Source organism: Colossoma macropomum, unplaced genomic scaffold, assembly GCF_904425465.1.
Source record: "Colossoma macropomum unplaced genomic scaffold, Colossoma_macropomum, whole genome shotgun sequence".
NCBI classification, from domain to species: Eukaryota; Metazoa; Chordata; class Actinopteri; order Characiformes; family Serrasalmidae; genus Colossoma; species Colossoma macropomum.
The window spans coordinates 35,672,147-35,692,686 of record NW_023494785.1 but is presented as its reverse complement, the minus strand read 5'-3'; the positions used below and the strand labels follow the sequence as shown (position 1 = coordinate 35,692,686).

The following is a 20,540-nucleotide window of genomic DNA, read 5'->3' as shown; positions in this document are numbered from 1 at the left end:
AAAGCCTTGTTTGCTGAATTCATGTGACTTGGCAACTTCGAGATCTTTGTTTTGACACACCAAAATCACGCTTTTTGATTATGTGCATCTCTACTGGTGGCACTGTACATTTTGCACTTGGTACAGGAGCCAGGTCGTTGTCATCCATGTTGAAATATAGAGAATCCTACTGTTGTTTTGTTCTCTTATATGAATATTCTCACTAGAAGTTTCCAGGTGATAATCCAATAAATATTGTACATGTTTCTTTCACTAAAAGGACACCATCACTGAGGAGGTAGTTGAGCTCCTTGTGCCTTATCTGAGTATGGATGATTATAATTTGGAAGCAGCCAAGCGGATTTGTGGCAATGTGGCTGGACTCTGCTCCTGGACTGAGGCTATGGTGGACTTCTTTGGCATCAATAAAGAAGTCTTGCCACTTAAGGTGCCAGTCTTTTATTGCCTTAATTTTGAAGCACTGTTTCTGCAATTGCTTTTAGCTTTAAAAGTAGTTTTAATAGTACATGGGGATTTGAGTTTAGCCTGTTCAGCCTTCTGTATTTCTCTTGAACTGTGTATGCCCAGGCTAACTTAAAGCTGCAGGAGGCCCGACTAGCTGTGGCTCAAGATGAACTGGCAAGAGCTCAGGAACAGCTGGATGCCAAGCAGAAAGAGCTGGATGAGGCCCAGGTGTGTTAGACAGATTTGTTTTTTTATTTACAAGTGATGTGTGTCTGACAGGTTGTTTTTTTTTCATGCGCAGAAGATGTGTGGAGAAGATGTCAAGTACAGTAACGCTTAATATGTTTATGAACCCTTTTAATTATTTGCATTGAATTCTTGAATTTTTGCGTATTTGTGGCCTAAAATGTGATCAATCATAAGAAGAGAACCCAATACAGCAAATAACACACAAAATAATATAATTTCTTTTTTTATTTATTCATTGAACAGAATGACCAGACATTAATTATCTTTGCTGGAAAAATATGTAAACCTATGATTTCAGTAACTGGTATAACCCCCTTTAGCAGGGATGACTTAAACAAACATTTCCTGTAACTGTTGATCAGGCCCACATGGGAAAAATTCAACTCGGTGAAAAGGTGGACTATCTTGCATAAACCCCTCACTTCAGATCCACATAATTTCTATTTTATTAAAGGCTAAACATAGATTTGGCTATTCAGAAAGCTAAATTTATTAGGCTTCTTTTCTTGTGTCTTTAGGGTTGCTACAAGACCCACCTTCTACAGAGCTTTAGTTCATGGACAGATTCCCTAAAATGAATTGATTAGGTTCACTATTCATAGTCTCAAAGATGGCAAGCTGCCATAGTCCTATGGCAGTAAAATGGCCAGAAACTGTAATGCTTCCACCACCATGTTTCACAGTTAGGATGAGATGATTATGCTGAAATGTAGTATTTGGTTTGCAACAAACATAACATTTCTCTTTTAAACCATTTCTCTTTTAAGCCATTTTTTGGCTAATATGCCAGTAAGAACTTGATTCCAGTTATCGTCTGTTTCAACCAGGTACTCTTTAACAAACTTTAAAAGAGGTTGTTCTTTGAGTAGTGGGTTCCTCCTTGCAATTCAACCATGTACATTATTTTTGATTAGTGTTTTTGAAGGTGTGTTAGGGTGACAATGGGATTGAGTTTTCTCCATTTGTACTATGTCTACCTGACATTGGATTGCTGAACCCCAAAGTCTTTGGAAACTGTTTTGTAAGCCTCACGAGCAGTGACTCAGCTCTTTCTGAGCCCTTAGCTATTTCCCTTAAGTGAGACATTGCATGCGCTCCCAAATCTGTGCAGCAAAGACTAGACTTTGAACTTGGGTCAAGGCCACCAAAGAACATTGCAAATGTTGCTTTAATGATGTGTGAGACTGATTTTCTGTGCAACACAGGCACTTTATGATGGTGCAGTGAGAGAGAAGCAATCACTGTTGGAAGATGCAGAAGGATGCCGCAAGAAAATGTCCAATGCTATGGCTCTCATTGATGGACTTGGAGGAGAAAAGGTTAGCCTGGCCTTATCCAGTTTACAGCAGGGAATAGTGGATGTGGAGGACAAACTGCTTTGAATAGTTCCAAATTTAATGCCTGCAACACATTCCAAAAAAAATGGGACAGGGGCAGCGTAAAACTGGGAAGTTTGGGGAATGATCAAAACACTATTCAAGAAAGGCTTAGTCACAACTTTGCAAAACCTGTGTGTCACCAAATAGTCCAACAGGTCAAGAACAATGTTTCTCAATGCACGATTGCAAGGAACTTAGGGATTTCACCATCTACAGTCAGTAACATCAATAAAATTCATATATTTCAGAGAAAGCTCTGTGCTTAAAGGACAAGTCCAAAAACCAATACTGAATGCTCTTCAACCCCTCAGATGTGACTGTATAAAAAAACAACATGCTTCTGTTATGAATATAACCACATGGGCTCAGAGATACTTTGGAAAACCCTTGTTAGTAAACACAGTTCATCACTGCGCCTACAAATTCAGGTTAAGACAAAGCGGAAGCCATATATCAACAACATCCAGAAACGCCGCCAACTTCTCTGGGCTAAAGATAATCTGAGACGGACTAATGCAAAGTGGAAATGTGTGCTGTGGTCTGATGAGTCCACCTTTCTAGTTGTTTTTGGAAATAATGAACATCATATTCTCTGGACCAAAGAAGAAAAGGAGCATTCTGATTCTTACCAATGCAAAGTTCAAAAGCCGGTGTCTGTCAAGGTGTCGGGGTGTGTTAGTGCCAATGACATGGGTAACTTGGGTAATGCTGAGGGTTATGTACGCATTTTGGAACAAAAATTTTAGAGCGTCCCTGCTTCTTTCAGCAAGACAAAGCTTACTACATTTGCACATCACAACAGTGTGGCTTCATAGTAAGAGTCTGCAGGTGCTACACTGGCCTGTCTGCTGTCCAGACGTGTCTCTCAGGGAAAACGTGTGGTGCATCATGAAGCTCAGTGTATTACAATAGAGACCACTGGCTACTGAGCAGCTAAAGTGTTAAATCAAGCAAAAATGGGAAAAAGTACAACAATTACTGTCCTCAGTTCCCAAGTGATTAATGAACATTGTTATAAGGAAAGGTGATGTAACACAGTGGCAAATATGCATCAGCACCAGCTTTTTTGGAACATGTTACAGGCATCACATTTAGAATAAGAACAATGCAGTTAATTAGTTTAATTAGAAACATTAAATACTGAGATATGCTGATTATCGAAAAAGAGATTTTACAGTTATTCTGTTAAGGATTAGACATGTATGATAACCGATCTCTGTGTCTAGATTCGCTGGACAGAGAGCAGTTCTGAGTTTCAGAGGCAAATCAAGCATTTACCGGGAGACGTGCTGCTGGCTACAGGCTTTCTGTCCTATGCTGGTCCTTTCAACCAGGAGTACCGTAATCATCTTCTACAGCAGTGGAAGAAAGAAATGAGTGCTAATCGTATTCCTTATAGCCATGTATGTGCTCATTGTCTTTTAAAGGCAGTGTAATATTCAATGTTATTAAATTAATTAATTAATTAATTGTAAAAAGGATGAAACAGTGATCCATCTGTTTCACCTGCATCAGATCAGTTTTTGAATAACATTTTACATTGCTGCATAACATTGGTGCTATTTTTCCTTTTAGAATTTCAATCTCATCAGTATGCTGGTGGACAATGCAACGCTAGGTGAATGGAACCTTCAGGGCCTTCCCAATGATGACTTATCCATTCAGAATGGCATCATTGTCACTGAAGCTTCCCGCTATCCCCTTCTCATTGACCCCCAGGGCCAAGGAAAGACTTGGATAAAGAACCGTGAGACTAAAAATGACCTACAGGTACTGAAAGCAATGCATATATATATATAAACCTGTTTTCTCATTAGAGCAAGAATCAGAGCCAGTTTAAGGAACTTGTAATGGCTTTTTAACAGAGAAATTTCCAAGAATAGTGGTTAACTTAGCAGAGAATGCACAAATGCACCTATGCAGTCACAGATTCCATGCAGTCATATCCCACTTAAGAACAAATTTATTTAACACCCAGCTCAACACAGAGCTAACAGACTAACTCTCTCCTCCAGTAATATTAGTTAAGTAGTTAAATATTTAAAGTCACTGAAACATAGAAAGTAAATAATGAGTCACATGCATGTCTTAAAAGCTTTAACTTTCAGTGTTTAAGCCATGAGTAGAAGTAAATGAATCTCTTCTGCTGTTATCTAGAAAAACCCATAGCCTATATCTGCTAGTGAAAGTTGTCATTTGGTACCCATGTTTCTTATAAAGTGAAGGTTAATAATAAGGCAAAACTAAAATTCTTTGCTAAAGACTCAAGACTCACTCTCACACCACAGAGACTTGAAATTCAACACAGTCTCACGACTTCTACTCAAACACCATACATTTCAGCTTGCCATCACGAGTAAGATAGAAGGCCTACATTTACTATCACTATATTTCCATCACAACAACCAGCTTAATATTTATAGTTTAAAATGTATGCATCTATCTATCTACTGTAAGTAAATGACTATAAATGAATAGTACAGTTTTAAACAATTAAGATCACAGTTTATTACTAAGAAAACAACAGTTGTTTACATGTAGATGTATGCAGGGAGTGTAATAAGTAATGGAAGCACAACATGAAATTGGCCTTTTTAGGTACAGCTACCAAATAGGTGCATTTTATGGGTTCATAATTAATGACGGTAGCCCATCTGTTGCAGTACAATGTATTGCCCCCACCCCTGTCCACTATATTGACATGGTAGTAGCATAATAGTGTGTGTTGCGCACTAGCTGTCCTTTGAAATGGCAGCACTGTCACATACAGTACTGTGCAAAAGCCAGGAACACACACACACACACACACACACACACACACACACACACACACACTTCTAAGCCGCTTCTCCTTCTGGGTCGTGGGGGGAGCTGGAGCCTATCCCAGCAGTCATTGGGTGGAAGGCAGCATAGACCCTGGACAGGTCACCAGTCCAAAGCCAGAAACCAACACTTTTATTTTAATTCCAGTCAAAACAGCTGTTAAGTACAAACTATTATCTTTTAGCATCAGGGGAAAAATATACTTAATAAAACAATATACCTAACAGAAATTCTTGGAAATTCCATGCCTTTATTACAGCTTCCTTAGAAGTTGGTTGCATTTTCTGCTTCTGTCAATCCAGCATGATTCCAAACACATGCAATGATGTTGACCTCTGGCCTTCATTGTTCTGAGAACACCAGCAGCTTCGTTGATTAGTACGCCTTGATCTTCCCAGCAGTTGTCTTAAAACCTTACTCCACATCTCAGATGTCCAGTTTCGGTGTTCTAGGGCAGATTTTCTTCTTTTTTGTCTATTTACTTTTCTCAGGAACGGCTACACTTTGTTTCAGACCCGTAGTGTTGAGTTGTCTTATCACAGTGGAAGAATGGACATAATCTCCTGTGGACTTTTCCACATCTGAAGCAAAGAGTAGAGGTTCATTTTCTTCTGTCTCCCAAAGATGAAAGCTTTACAGTTTTGATGGTCTACAAGGTCTTGCTTAGTCCCATTTTCTCTATATCTTTTAATAATTTTTAAACTTATGACAAAGATGTTTCAAGGAATTTCAGATGTGTTTTGGGTAGTTGCTTGTATGAATATTAGTATCTGTGTGAAGGGTAGCAATGTCAGTCACCTTTTGGAACATCTTTTTGGGGGACACAGTTGCTGATATTAAGATGGCAACGATTTAACAGTTAAAGTGGCAGTTGGGTATACAAAAGTAAAGAGTGGACAAATTAAATACTGATGGATTTGACTTTATACTTAGTGTTGGAGGCTTTTATGAAGTTGTCTGTTAAATGTTTCCTTCTTTCTTGACAGAAAAATGAGCAAATAAAAGTAGCTTTTTTGGCTGGAACTGAAATAACTGACTTTTGCACAGTATTGTACATAATCACTCATTCATCTCTTTATTTTACTGTCCATATTTATTTATTTTCTCCTTTATATTATGTATATTTTCAACACTTTCCTCGTTTGTCCCACTGAATTCTGAATAAAACATTTTTTGTAAGACCAATATTTTTTTTCCAAACCGTTTTCATGGTGGCTTTGACAGGACAGCCCCAAACTAAAGATAAACAATGGCTCAAAACTCACAGTAACAGGCAGGATGAGAAGTCCAGCATTTTGTTTAACCCTTTAACCCACATGGAAAAACTTATTGTAGTGGAGCAATTAAAACATGTCTTATTATATGCAATTTGTTTTACATGCAAATTATTTTTTGACCTCCTTCTTAACAGGTGACAACTTTAAACCACAAATACTTCCGAAGTCACCTTGAAGATTGCTTATCTCTTGGGAAGCCACTGCTCATTGAAGATGTTGGGGAAGAGTTGGATCCTGTTCTCGACAACATTTTAGAGAAGAACTTCATCAAATCTGGCTCAACATATAAAGTATACCATTTAACTGTATACTAACTTAGTGACTACCAATTGAGATGCCCAAGATCTAAACAACTCATCATTACAATGAGATAGACACATTGGCCTTTAGGGCAACCTATGTGTACTAAATTTGTTGTATAATCTAATCTTGTTAATGCAAGATTATGGTTTTTGCTCCACGCAGGTTAAAGTAGGTGATAAAGAGGTGGATGTAATGAAGGAATTCACTCTCTACATCACCACAAAACTGGCCAACCCAGCCTACAGTCCTGAGATCAGTGCAAAGACCGCAATTGTGGACTTTACTGTCACAATGAAAGGTCTGGAGGATCAGCTGCTTGGCCGCGTCATCCTCACAGAAAAACAAGTGAGACTGACACAGAGTGTAACAGTCTATATGGATCAGACTATAAGAGAATGAGTGCTGACCTAAGAATAGCTGTCCATTGGTCTTCCATGTTCTAATGAGTGGCAAATGCAGCTAGCACATATACACAATGCTGAAGAACATCCGCCTCCAGATTTGAATTACATAAACAACTTTTGCTTCTTCCTAAGGAAATGGAATCGGAGAGAGTGAAGATGTTGGCAGAGGTCACATCCAACAAGAGGAAGATGCAGGAGCTGGAGGATAACCTGCTGTACAGACTGACCAGCACACAGGGATCACTTGTGGAGGATGAGTCTCTGATAGAGGTGCTGAGAGTCACCAAGAGCACTGCAGAAGAGGTATAATGATCTGCACTCTTGTGCAAAAGTTTGTGCACATGTAATGGTCAAATTACATGAGGGTAACATCTGAAGGGAACAAATGCAAACATGACACATTTTGCTGATTTGAATACATTGTACAAGTACTGTTTATTTGCTAAATTAAACATAAAATGAAAAAAATCATGTACAGGTCAGCACTTGAAAAAGACATAATCACAGATTCCAAACATTTTTCTATAGTGAGCTAACAGTCTTTCTTACTTAAAGAAATTTCCCACTTATTCTTGCAGATTGTGTCCAGTTCAGAATTATTGGAGGTTGTCCTGCATGCACTGCATGTTTGATATCTATGCACAGCATTTCAGTGAAATACGATATAAATGTAGTGTCTGTGAAAGCCATTTTAATATTTTTTATTTTTGAAGTAGGTTGGTCAATTTTGGGATAAGTTGAATGTTTTGGACTATTGTTATACTGTAGTTAGGCCTGGGCAGTATAATCGGACATCAGATAGACAAGTAATCCAAAGGGCGATATTCACCATGTTGAGAAATGTTAGCAAGTTGTCTGTTAGTTCTCTCTGTTATGCACAGTGATGCTGGCTTTACCTACTGCAGTCACTAATTATCAATAAATCAGTCCCAGCCCTAGTCCTTTGGTGGTCCCTTTCCACTGTATGGGGTACAGTGTCACTAATAAACTGTGCAGCAACAGATTGGCTACAGTCATCAATTCAAAACCCACAAAATGCACATAATAAAATGACTAATGAATGTTGGTATAAAGTAGGTGTACCTAATGAACTGGCACCTTAGTGCAATTAGCAAAATACTAACTGGAAAAATATGTGTATCATTTGTAGTCTGGAAAATGTTAATAGCTTTCAAGGGGTTTGGATACTAACACTCTGTATCTGTTAGAGATCAGAATTAAAACTACCCTGAAAAAATTAGTCATACATATTTGATCTCACTGAATAATACTAAAATATGAAATGAAACCTGCTTAGATTTTAGACTTCAGAAACATTTTCACTGTATGAAAATGACCTTCTATACTGTCATCTGGTTTTTATGACAAATATTCATCCAATCTTTCTGTAGCTCAAAAAGTGATTCACTGTTCTAAAAATATCATGCTTTATATTGAGAATTTCCTTCCCCTTATAAGGTGAGGGAGAAGTTGTTGGTGGCTGCAGAAACTGAGATCAAGATCAATCATGCCCGTGAGGAGTACCGTCCCGTAGCCACGAGGGGGAGCATCCTGTACTTCCTAATTGTCGAAATGAGCTTGGTCAATGTCATGTACCAGACGTCATTACGGCAGTTCCTTGGCATTTTTGACAGTTCTCTGGAAAAGTCTCCAAAGTCTCAGATCACCTCCAAAAGGCTGGGCTACATTATGGATTTTCTCACCTATGAAGTATTTCGCTACACAGCCCGAGGCCTATATGAAGATCACAAATTCCTCTTCACCCTTCTCCTGGCGCTGAAGATAGACCTTCAAGCTAAAAACATTTCTCACAGCGAGTTCCAAGCTCTCATCAAAGGTAAAGTCATTTGTGTTTGGTAGGACATGCCCTTTAAACCCAGTCACACCTCTAAGTAATTGCATTTTTGCTATTCATTTCATATTTATGATTAACATTTTTATTGATTTTTCTCTTAGATTAATACAAAACCACACAGTGTGTTGATTGCCTTAACAAAACAGTGGTGATCAAGTTTTACACTGTTCTTGGCAGGTGGAGCTTCACTCGACCTTAACTCAGTGGAGCCCAAACCAAAGCGTTGGATCCTGGACATGACCTGGCTGAACCTGGTGCACTTGTCCAGCTTGCATCCCTTCACAAGACTCTTGGCACAGGTGGCACACAATGACCGGGCCTGGAGGAGCTGGTTTGATGAAGCAGCTCCAGAGGAGGCACCGCTTCCTGATGGCTATGACAGCCTTTTGGATGCTTTCCACAAACTACTGCTCATTCGAAGCTGGTGTCCTGATCGCACTATTGCACAGGTAGAGTAGAAAACAGTACAGAGACCACTTTTGTTTTGGTTTAATTCCTGTGATGTTTAGTCCAGTGTTTCTCAACCGTTGGGCCTTGGACTACCAGTGGGCCATGAAGCACCCTCTAGTGGTCCACAGGCCTGTACTCATGGTGAGACAGTAGTTTGTAGTGCACTGCAGCTCCAAATGCAAGCATTTGTTCCCATTACAGCCCAAATCTACCTCATACATTTCTTTTATTTATTTATTTATTTATTTATTTATTTTCCCCACTTTTTTGTAACATCACTACAAACTTATCTTTTTTTAGCATTTTGGTTTTTTTTAACATAACTGCAAAAAAACAAAAAACAAAAATGCTGCTGCTATGGTTTTTAGTTATAAACAGGTGGGCCTTGGGGTGGAAAAGGTTGAGAACCCCTGCTCTAGACCACTTTCAGCCTGGCGATGTCTGCCATGGCACGTGATGTGATACTCAACAGAGGGCTAGACTGAAACTACAGACAGTGACAGGATATGCAGGAAGATCATTTTACCAAAGGCAATAAACTACTCTAGTCCAGTAGTAAGCCCAGTCTACACTTTTCATCTCATCTTTAATTACTTTTTTAAAATAAATCATATAATCATAGACATTAATCTATCATTATACGATATTTCACACAAAATAAAAAAAGCTCTATCCACCTTATTCCTATGTCCCATGATGCTTTGAGTGGGTTATGGACAGAACTTCCTGTGAAGTGTAAACAGTCTGTATTTGAAATGTGGGAATAAATAGAACTGGAAATAATCTTTATGATGATGATGATGATAATAATAAAAATAATAATAATAATAATATGTATGTATGTATGTATATATGTTTTAGCATCACTCCACTGGCTGCCTATTTTTATTATTTGTTTATTTGATTTATATATATATATATATATATATATATATATATATATATATATATATATATATGTATATGTATAGTGTATAATACAGATAATAAAATGTAAACCCATGTTATTCAGCTGACAATTCATCATTGGTTGCATTTTATGTGCATGGATTTCAACAATAACAACTTGAAGCCATATTTATAAGTTCTTTGAAGCTCTGTGCTTTTTTTGGGGGGTGTACTTATTTTTGTAACATTCTTGTTCTTGCCTTAGCTTCAGTTTCAATCAGTTGTTGTGACAGTCACAAGCTGCATGATTTCCCAGAGAGGCTGTATGAAGTTTGTGTCACCCAAAGCTGGATTTCCTTTTCCACAGCAGGAGATCTTATTTTTTTTTAGTGATGCTGCCAAATACGTGACTGATTATGTACTTGTGCATACAGTAGATGCAATCACTTGCACAGACTGATTATAATAAACACAGGTGTGGTGATTGCAATCATCACATTACAGGGCCATAATACTCATCAACTCCCTGTAAATACCACATAATGAAGGGGCAAAGCCAAGTCACTTTTGGCTGAGTTTTGAAAGTAGTACAGTATATGCAGACTTGTAGTAGTCAATATTAATGTCATGCAAAATATTAACACTGTTGATATGATATTATTTTTTATTCTCTATTAAAAGTACAGTGATTGAAAAAAATAACCTTATTATGGAATAAATATTTTTCTGTGCCCTTTGCAAAGATAACAGCTCTGAATCATCTCTTATAATGCTTAATGAGACTGGAGAACCCACTCAAGGGATCTGAGAACATTCCTCTACACAGAACCTCTCCAGATCCTTCAGATTCCAAGTCTACGCTTGTGAAGCTGAAGAAGTTCAGCTCATCCCACAGGTTTTCTATGGGGTTTAGGTCAGGGGACCGTGATGGCCATGGTAAAACCTTGATTCTATGGTCAGTGAACCATTTTTGTGTTGCTTCTTGCGGTGTGCTTTCTTTCATTGTCATGCTGGAAGATCCAACCTTGGCCCAGTTTAAGCTTGGTGGCAGAGGCAGTCGGGTTTCAGTTTAACCTTTGTGACCTTTGTAAGTGTTTGTAGTTTTTTTTTTTCAATCATTGTACTTCAAATAAAGGTTATTTTTTTGTTAATATTTTTTAATGTAAGGTTAAAAGGATAAGCAATAAAGAATGTTTTTTAAAGTCCCTTTTGCTCATGTTCTACCATTGGTACCAATATTTGCGGAGGGCACTGTATGTCCATAACGTCTCTGAAGCTCTGAGCCGTGAATGACATACTGCATATCTACAGTTTGCCCTGACACACCTGTTCAGTCTCCATCATTCAGTCAGCATGCTATTTCTGTGGCAATGCTAAATTAAGTCAGTGGTGTTGCACTGCATGATCTAACAGATTCAAACTGCTAGGTCACCCTTTGACAGATTTTTTTGTTGTTGAAATGTCACATAGGCTGTTTACTCAATTTTGTTAAAATTATAATTAGCTTAATATATTGTTCTAGAAAATACTGTCACCAGATATTTCATAACTATAGCTACTTGTACAGCTAGTGTACTGTTAAGGAGTCTTTGAATATTGTATTTTTAAAAGTAATTTATCTGAGCAGTGTTTTTTTGCTAGTACATATATATATATATATATATATATATATATATATATATATAGATATATATATATATATATATATATATATATATCTATGTGTGTGATTAATTGGGTCATTGGAGAGGGGTCAGAAACCAAACCTGTGTTCTTCTAACCAGCTCATAAGATATCAACTACTTTTTTGATAAGTCTTAAATGTTTATTTGTATTTATTCTAACAATATATATATTTGTACTGGAACAAACACATTTCCTTCTGAGATAAACATTTTAAAGTATTTGCTTACGTGCTTAGACTTTCACACAGTACTGTATATATTTTCCTGAAGCTGTGCTGCTAATTCTTCAGCTCTTTGTTGTCTTTGATCTTGTGGCAGGCGCGGAGGTACATCGCAGAGTCAGTAGGGCAGCGATATGCAGAGGGTGTGATACTGGACATGGATGCCATGTGTACAGAGAATGACAAGAGGACACCAATGATCTGCTTTCTCTCTATGGGCTCAGACCCCACTGAGAATATAGAGAGGCTTGCAAAGACAAAGGTATGTCATCACACTAGTTAGTAAGTAAGATGAGTTCCTTCACAATGTGGCATAAACTGTACTATACTGGACTATAAAATTGGTACCAGACTCGAAATAATATTACAGTCTCATAAATTAATCGGTCTCAAATAAATTAGTCTCATTACTTTAACTAGGGTTTGCAAATTTTAATAGTCAAAATTTTATTAAATTAGAACAAAATAATGGTGTGAATCAAATCAAATCAGGAACATCGCAAACTCTAACACAGCAGCTTCTCTAAGGCCCTATTCAGACAGAATTAGTTTTCCATGAGGAGGTTTGGTAATGTAAATTTTTCCTGATATTTCTCTGTGATTTAAGTCCTGTCCAAATGCTCGGTGTCAGTCGTTTTTATGGACTGCCCGCTCCCACGTCAGTGAAGATCTTGGTGCATTTTATCTGCTATAAAACTAGCAGTAGAAATGAACCCAGGTTATATTATTCCCATGCAAATCGACATGGTAAAACGTTAACATATAATGAGGAAAAGGAGATTGGAGGGAAGCGCTTACTTTTGTTCTCTGAGGCTAAAATCAAGCTGATACGTACTTTCCTGCTACAAGTGTCCAACTTAAACTCAGAGCTTTAAAACATGTCAAAATTATGGAAAAAGTTTGTTTTCTTGCAGTGATGTTGGCTTTTGGTTGTGAATTGCCAAGCCAATAAAACCAAAAATGATAAATTATTATTTTTCAATGTTTTCTGCTAGTTTCTGCAGTAACGGCAGTGTGTAATTCAAGTAGCCACTTCCATCTCTGTCATTTATACTGAGATTCATATTTAATTTAAAACTGCACAAAGAAGAGATACTTAATATTTAACCTTATTCATATTATTGGTTTTTGTAAAAATACACTAATACCTGCAACACATTCCAAAAATGACTGGGGAAGAGATCAGAAACAGCTGTTTTGGAACATTCCAGGGGTAAACAGGTGAAGAGGTAACAGGTGATGCGATCATGGTTGGGTATAAAAAGAGCATTCACTTCTCAGTGCTAAAGCAGAGTCGAACCTGAGGTGCTGCAGAGGCTGAACTGACCACAATAATGACACTATTAAAATTTCAATTCAACAAGAATTATGTCATTTTTTTATTACAAAGTAATTATTCATTATCACTGAGCTCTTCAGTATCACCCATCCTGCTGCCGGTTGTATTCTAAGATTGCATCGCTGTATGCTTGTGCACCTGTAAGCAATGGGCATGGCTGTCATAGAAAGGACTTTAGAAAGGACATTTGGATATATAGTATATTTATTTATTCATTTAAAGTTTTCTTATTTACAATGATGACCTTACATGCTACTGAGTCTGAGACATCCTTTCAGACCATTCCCTGCAGGCCCATTTCAATGGGACAAGGACAGGAGGTACACGCAAGGAGGCTGCTAGCTCAGAGTATGTCAGATGGAGGATGGTTACTGCTGCAGAATTGCCATCTTGGTCTGGATTTCCTGGATGAACTTCTGGAGACTGTCAGTACTTCAGAGAACATCCATGAGAGTTTCAGAGTTTGGGTGACCACAGAAGTCCACCCCAAATTCCCCATCAACTTTCTCCAGTCATCTATCAAGTTCACTAATGAACCTCCACAAGGTGCACAATTTTGCAATATTTTTGTTTGTATTTGAGTAATAGACTTGGTTTTGTGGTTTGCTCTTATTCTTGAGCAACACAGTACAGGATATACATAACCGTCCTTGTTTTCTGGGAGGACAAAAACAGGACCAAGCAATATAAAACTCCTGAATCTTTGAGTTCTACAAATTTTATAGATTAATTAAAGCAGCACTATGTATGTTTTTTTTGTTGGATTTTGCAGGACCTTTTTGGACCACATCATACGTCTTTGTGTATCAGCATCACACACACAGGCTCAAAGAAAGTTTGGCTTGATGTTTAGGTCTCACATGGAAAATCAACATTGTGCTGATGAGGATATGATGATAACAGTAGATAAGTCACTTACGCTTTTAAGACAAGTCCTTTGCCAAGTTTTATCTTTGGTTTTTCTATGCTTTTTCAATGCGCTCACAAACATCGGATTCATACGCTCGTGGTGGTTCAAAGCACACCCAACATTACACTGTGTTATTCTACACATTGCATGCAATTACACATTTCCACCAGAGAGGTCTCCAAATCCTTAAATCTTACATAGTGCAGCTTTAAATCATGAGTCATTATTTTTTTTGCCTCATTATTTTGTTCTCAGACTACAAGAATAAGTCTTATGGTTCTCTCCTCCTGTGTAAAAGTTACAAATAAAGTTCTTGGTAATTGGTGTTTGAAAGCCAACATTTGACTATGCTTCACTATTAGTTTTAACTGTTACAGTTCACTTCCTTATTTGCTTTTAATACAAAGTTGATTGCTAATGTGGCTGCTTTAGTTTCAACTATAGTGAGTCTTGTTTTATAGTAACTTTCTACATACAACATTATTAGATTAAAACTCTATTGTCTTGCATTAATCAAACATTACATTGTTAAGCCAATTTAAATGACGCTTATAAAAAAAAAAACTGACCTGAAATGGATCATGTCTTCAGTTTTAGAAATAGATTCAGATCAGATTAATTAATGAAGTTTGACTGTGATATCCTTCTTTGCATTGTTGAAACAAACAACCACAGTAGGGTAGAACAAATGAAAAAGCCTCCAGTGTGTCTTGAATTTCAGTCACTAGTTTGTAAAATAGATGCATTAAAGGTTCTGCGTGTTTCTAATTCACTGTCTCTATATGATGTGCCATGGTTTGAAGGTGTAAAAGCTGGTTTGAGGAGGACCTACAACAGCATCACTCAGGAGCAACTAGAGATTACCAACATGCCACAGTGGAGACCTCTGCTCTATGCTGTGGCTTTCCTGCACACCACTGTGCAGGTGAGGAAACCATTTCTCAACATCACATATATGAACTGACTCTTGCATTTTTAAATGCCTACATCATCAGACACCCTTTGGCTGTACTGGCTTGGCATGAAGTCACAACTTCATGATTATACACAACGCAACAGATTATAGGAGATTGTCGGCCTGTAGCTACACTTTAATTAACCTGAGTGGCTGAGATTATTTTAGAAGTCCCTCATGTCCCACTGCGTAGTCAGTTACAGTCTGAGTTAATGTTAGTCCAGATTGTTATTGAGGGACCTATGTTATTAGAAAGACATATGGAAGAAACCATTAGTCTCTTCAGGTAGTGATAGACTTTAGCCTTTAAGTAAAGTTACCCTTTATTAGTCCTACAATGGAAAAATTCACACTAGGGGGACATTTGCCCAGAGTGGTGGGCAGGCCTATCCACAGTGCCCAGAGAGCAGGTGGGACACTTCATTCTGTCAGCTCAAGGAATCGAACCGGCAACCTCCTGGTCACAAGATCGGTTCCCTAACTTCCAGCCCACGAGTGCCCCTGTCCAATAGCCCTGCCTACAGGGTTGGTCAGCCACATCATGCAGCAGCAGGGTCTCGCGGCATTTTGCCTCAACAAGACCAAAAAGTCAGTGGCTCAACCGCTACTACTGACAGTGTGAATGATTACTATTTACTAAACTCTTAGATAGATGTAAGTGTGAGTGAACTGGATGCATGTATGAGACAAATGATTTGAGAAATTTGAATGTGAAACAACATTCAGTACTATTTTGGCAAGTCAGGGAAACTGCTGCGTGCTTACATGTATAGACCACAGATTTATCTAGTTATTGTTCAGTTCATTTTAATTATTATGCACTATAACTTTAGTTGTTAAATATGTTTTTTTTAGTAATTATATAATAGTAAATACTAATTGTATATAGTACATAAACAAAAGTAGGTTAGTCTTAAGTATCTGGTTAAATGGCTATATGTATGTATGTGTATATATGTGTATATATGTGTATGTATGTATATCGCTGTTGTCGGAACCAAAGCTTGTATCTCCAAAATGGTAACTTTACAGGAGAAGGAAAAAACACACTTCCCTTCTAATGTAAGTCAATGGATCCAGACATTTTTCCAAGTAATTTTGGGCCATTTGGTTTGGTCCATTCATCAAGAATACACACAATGTAAAGGGCAACTGGCATTTTTGAATGATGTCAAAAACTGAAAAACGTTAAAAATGAAGATACAAGGTTTTGTTCTGTATAAATATCAGGACTTATCTGTTAAATAACTCAAGGATCAGGTATCGCATTGGAAGGGAAAAAGTGGTATTGTTGCATTAATTATTACATTTATTGGCTAATCTACCCTATCTTACCTTAGCTTACCTTGAATGTTAGCTTACATGTTAGCTAAATTAGCTAACAGGCACTCGCAGCAGAATTTAAAATAGTAGACATTAGATTCAACGAAAGGTTGCAGTGCTTCTTTTTCTAGAAAGACAGAAAAAAAACGATAAAAAATGAGCCAGTGAAAAACAACAGGAGACGTTCCTTTCCATATGAGCAGTTATGCCCAGCCTCAGGGTGCAGCCAAACCATACTGGGTTAAAGAGGTGTGAGGTTGTCAGCATATCAGTGGGTTTCAGTTAAAAGGATAAATGACAAATGGATTTCATATTTATAAATGTTCATAAATCAGGCACAAATTTTACTTTGAACCGTTCATTATTATATATCTGTCATGACCTTTTTGCCTCATATGGTTTCTCTTGTTCATTATTCTTTTTTTCATCTTTTCATTTTGTGTCAACAAGGAGAGACGAAAATTTGGTCCACTGGGGTGGAACATTCCCTATGAGTTCAACCAGGCAGATTTCACCTCCAGTGTGCAGTTTGTCCAGAACCACTTAGAGGAGGTGGATGTAAAGCATGGTGTGAACTGGGACTGTCTGCGCTACATGCTTGGAGAAGTAGGAGTCAAAAAAGTGTATTTAGCATTTAGCCGTCCCAGAGCTACATGCAAACATACAAATTAGATCACTAATTCATGGGCATGTATGTTGTCAGTATGGGTGAACGTAATGAGTGTTGTAGATATTTAGGCTGTATTAAACTCCCTTAGGTGCAGTATGGAGGCCGAGTCACAGATGACATGGACAAGCGGCTGCTTAACACCTTCACTCGTATCTGGTTCAGTGAGAGCATGTTTGGGGACAAGTTTTGCTTCTATAAAGGATATACTATACCAAAGGCTAAAATGCTGCAGGAGTACCATACCCATATAGACACTCTGCCACTGGTTGACACACCTGAGGTAAGACTGCTTAAGCAGTGTTTTAAAATTGAGTTCTGATTTTGTGGTTAGTATTTAAGAAGTAAAACAGCCAAATTTATGCATTTTTAATATTTGAGTAATATGGACGTGAATTCAGGTCAAATTGAAACCTTTTTTTGCTGAAATATATACATTTTTATATTACCTAAAATTGCATTTTGAAAATTGCTTAGCAGAAAACTAAACGTTAGATTGTGCCCCACTCTTCGCCACATCACCCTTCATTGTGTTGCATGGAAAAGTGAGATGGCCTGCTCTCAGTGTAAGAAGAGACCATCACCGGATCTTGTTTATTTATAGAGATGTTCTGCATAAACTGCCTCCATGTATCATCTTTGTATTGCATATGAAGGTCAATGGCTACAGTATCCAAACAATGCAGTCACTTTCACTGTACCACAGATTTGTTCTGGCTTGGGAAAGACTCTCAGACAAGTGGTGGGGGAGAAAAGGGATGCCATCCCATTAAGAAAAAAAATAAGATGCCTCTTATCAATGTATTAATTGCATCCATATTTGAGATTTACACCCCAAATTGCTTTGGATGTATCAAGAATTCATGTTAAAACAACCAGATAAGACTGGGGCAAAGCTGTGCGGTTTTGATTTTTCTGCATGCTTTTTTAAATCTGCACATTAAAGGATGTAATAAAATGATAAAGTTAATAAATGAGAAAACATTAAACACACATTAAAGCTTAATCCGTCTTCCTTCTTTTCTTTCTTTACTTCTTTCCTGTAATATAATAGGTTTTTGGCCTTCATCCTAATGCTGACATCTCCTGCCAGACTAACATGGCCAGTGAGATTCTGAGCACCATTATCAACATCCAGCCTAAGGACAGCAGTAGTGGGGGAGATGAGACCCGGGAGTCCACAGTTCTGCGTCAAGCCAATGAGATGCTGGAGAAACTTCCTGCTGACTACGTTGCTCATGAGGTAGGACTCTTACTGTGCCTGTGTATGTGTGATGGTCAAGGGGTATTCCTAGTCAAATTACATATTTACATATTTTTTTCCACAGCAAACTATTTGAAAAATAAGATTTTCTGCAAATATTAAAGCACAGTTACTTTATATTTGAGTAAGTTAAGTCAGGTGTCAGGTTAGTTGGTCTTTACTGTTATTTCTTGTATACATTGAAACAAAACAACATTCTTTAGGCTTCATGGTTCAACACACAACAGCAGCATATTCCACAGGATATATAACAACAGTGAGAAACATGTAGAAATTATACATACACCAAATCATAAATATACAGAACAATAAACATACAAGACATAAAATGAACAGAATCACAAATATTCATGACAAACACCTAGAACAGCAAAACAATATAAATAGATTGGGGTCCCATAGCAGAATTCAAAGATTAAGATGTAGAGAATTTAAAGGGCAGGTGGGCAGTGATGGTTAAGAGGTGTGTGATTAGTCTGCATCAATGAGTTTAGTAGTCTAACTGCCTCAGGGAAGAAACTTGTAGTCTGGTGGTGGTGGAACAGATGCTCCAGTACCTTCTGCCAGGTGGCAGGAGGGTGAAGAGTCCATGAGAGGGGTGGGAGGGGTCGTCCACAATGCTACTGACCTTGTGGATGCAACGCTTGTGCAAGGAGGTGTCGATGGTGGGTAAAGACACAATGCTTGTGTGAAGTTTTGTGTCTTGTTTTAGTCTTTTGGCTGGTTAATCTGTAGTTGAATGTCCTTTAAAGCCAGACATACACTGTGTCAGCTAAACCTTCATGCAGATCCTTGTATGGGGGTTTTGATTTGTGTTTCTGGCCAGTATACATGCAGTTCTATCTAAGAATTTTCTTCATCTTCCACATCTGGCCTTGACTTCCACAGTTGCCCTTAACAGCCATTTCTTAATCAAACTTCGGACAGTGGATCTTCTGGAAGCTCTTTGATCATTTTTTATAGCCTTGCTCTGCTTTTAGGCACCATTTAGCTTCATTTTCAAGTCCTAACATGGTTAATAGCACAAGGTTTAAGGAGTCAAAAGATGTATTGTGCTCTGGAATTGTAATCACCTGACGATTCCTAATGACTATTAATGACATGCCATAAACAGTCCTAACAAGTCAACTAATAAGTTAATAAGCCTTACAACTGGCAAGCTTTTGCACATACCACAATTTTTTTTCCTGTTTATAAGATTTGCTGTTTTTAAGTTAACACACATAAAATAATCATTTTTAAAACAGTTTGCTGCAAAAGTTTTGTTTACTTCCAGTGCATATATCCACTACAAATTTACACAGATTGTGTCTTTCACTTGAAAAGAGTTGCAGAATGACCTGAAAGCAGCAGTGGCAACACTTACATAGAGAACAATCAGCAATTGCCAGCACCTTGATCTTATCCTTTCATACACCATACGCGAAATTCCTCTGCTAATAAAGAAGCACAGAGATGTGCATCCAAACTTTCCACACAAGCATTTAGACAAATCAGAGCTCATTTGGAACAGTGTACTCTAGTCAGATGAAATAAAAGTGGAAATAACTCAGCTTGTCATATTTGAAGAAAGAAGGGTTGTGTGTATAATCCTGAGAAAACCATACTCACAGTAAAGTATGGAGGTGGGAGCATCATGATATGGGGCTCATTCTCTGCAAACGGTACTGTGGCATTACACGTCATTGAAGGAGATGTGAATAGAGCAATGTACTGGAATACATTAGGGCGAAAGGTGGATGTTTCAACAAGCCAAAATAACTCAAGACAAAATGAGATGAAGCTGCTTGCAATGTCTAGCTAATCTCCTGACTTAAATCCCTTTGAAGATTTATAGAGGATTTTGAATGTCCATGTTTATCAGAGGGACCCTCATATCTTGAAGAAGTAAATTATGCTGTCTGAAAAGTTTTTTAAACATTTATTAAATGTTTATGTTTATGAATATGTACTTCTTTGTTCATATGTGTACATACATGAAAAAACAACATTACCTATGTAAATTTGAAGGGGATATATGCACTAGAGGTGTATTAAATAACAAAAACAAGTGTCTGAATACTTGTTTCTCCTCACTAGTAGTAGCCAGTGTGCATGTAAACAT

The 20,540-nt window shown here is 37.7% G+C and overlaps 1 protein-coding gene across 1 annotated transcript in view; it reads left to right on the top strand.

Moving 5' to 3' along the window:
* Window positions 1-20,540, top strand: part of dnah5l (dynein, axonemal, heavy chain 5 like) — an 82,398-nt gene that overhangs the window by 60,205 nt on the left and 1,653 nt on the right. Inside the window, 16 exon segments of the mRNA XM_036592645.1 lie at window positions 260-427; window positions 568-672; window positions 1,899-2,012; window positions 3,299-3,475; window positions 3,648-3,842; window positions 6,307-6,462; window positions 6,638-6,820; window positions 7,012-7,182; window positions 8,338-8,716; window positions 8,912-9,183; window positions 12,076-12,240; window positions 13,596-13,863; window positions 15,031-15,152; window positions 16,956-17,111; window positions 17,264-17,455; window positions 18,227-18,415. Coding sequence (XP_036448538.1) covers window positions 260-427; window positions 568-672; window positions 1,899-2,012; window positions 3,299-3,475; window positions 3,648-3,842; window positions 6,307-6,462; window positions 6,638-6,820; window positions 7,012-7,182; window positions 8,338-8,716; window positions 8,912-9,183; window positions 12,076-12,240; window positions 13,596-13,863; window positions 15,031-15,152; window positions 16,956-17,111; window positions 17,264-17,455; window positions 18,227-18,415 — 3,012 coding nt within the window.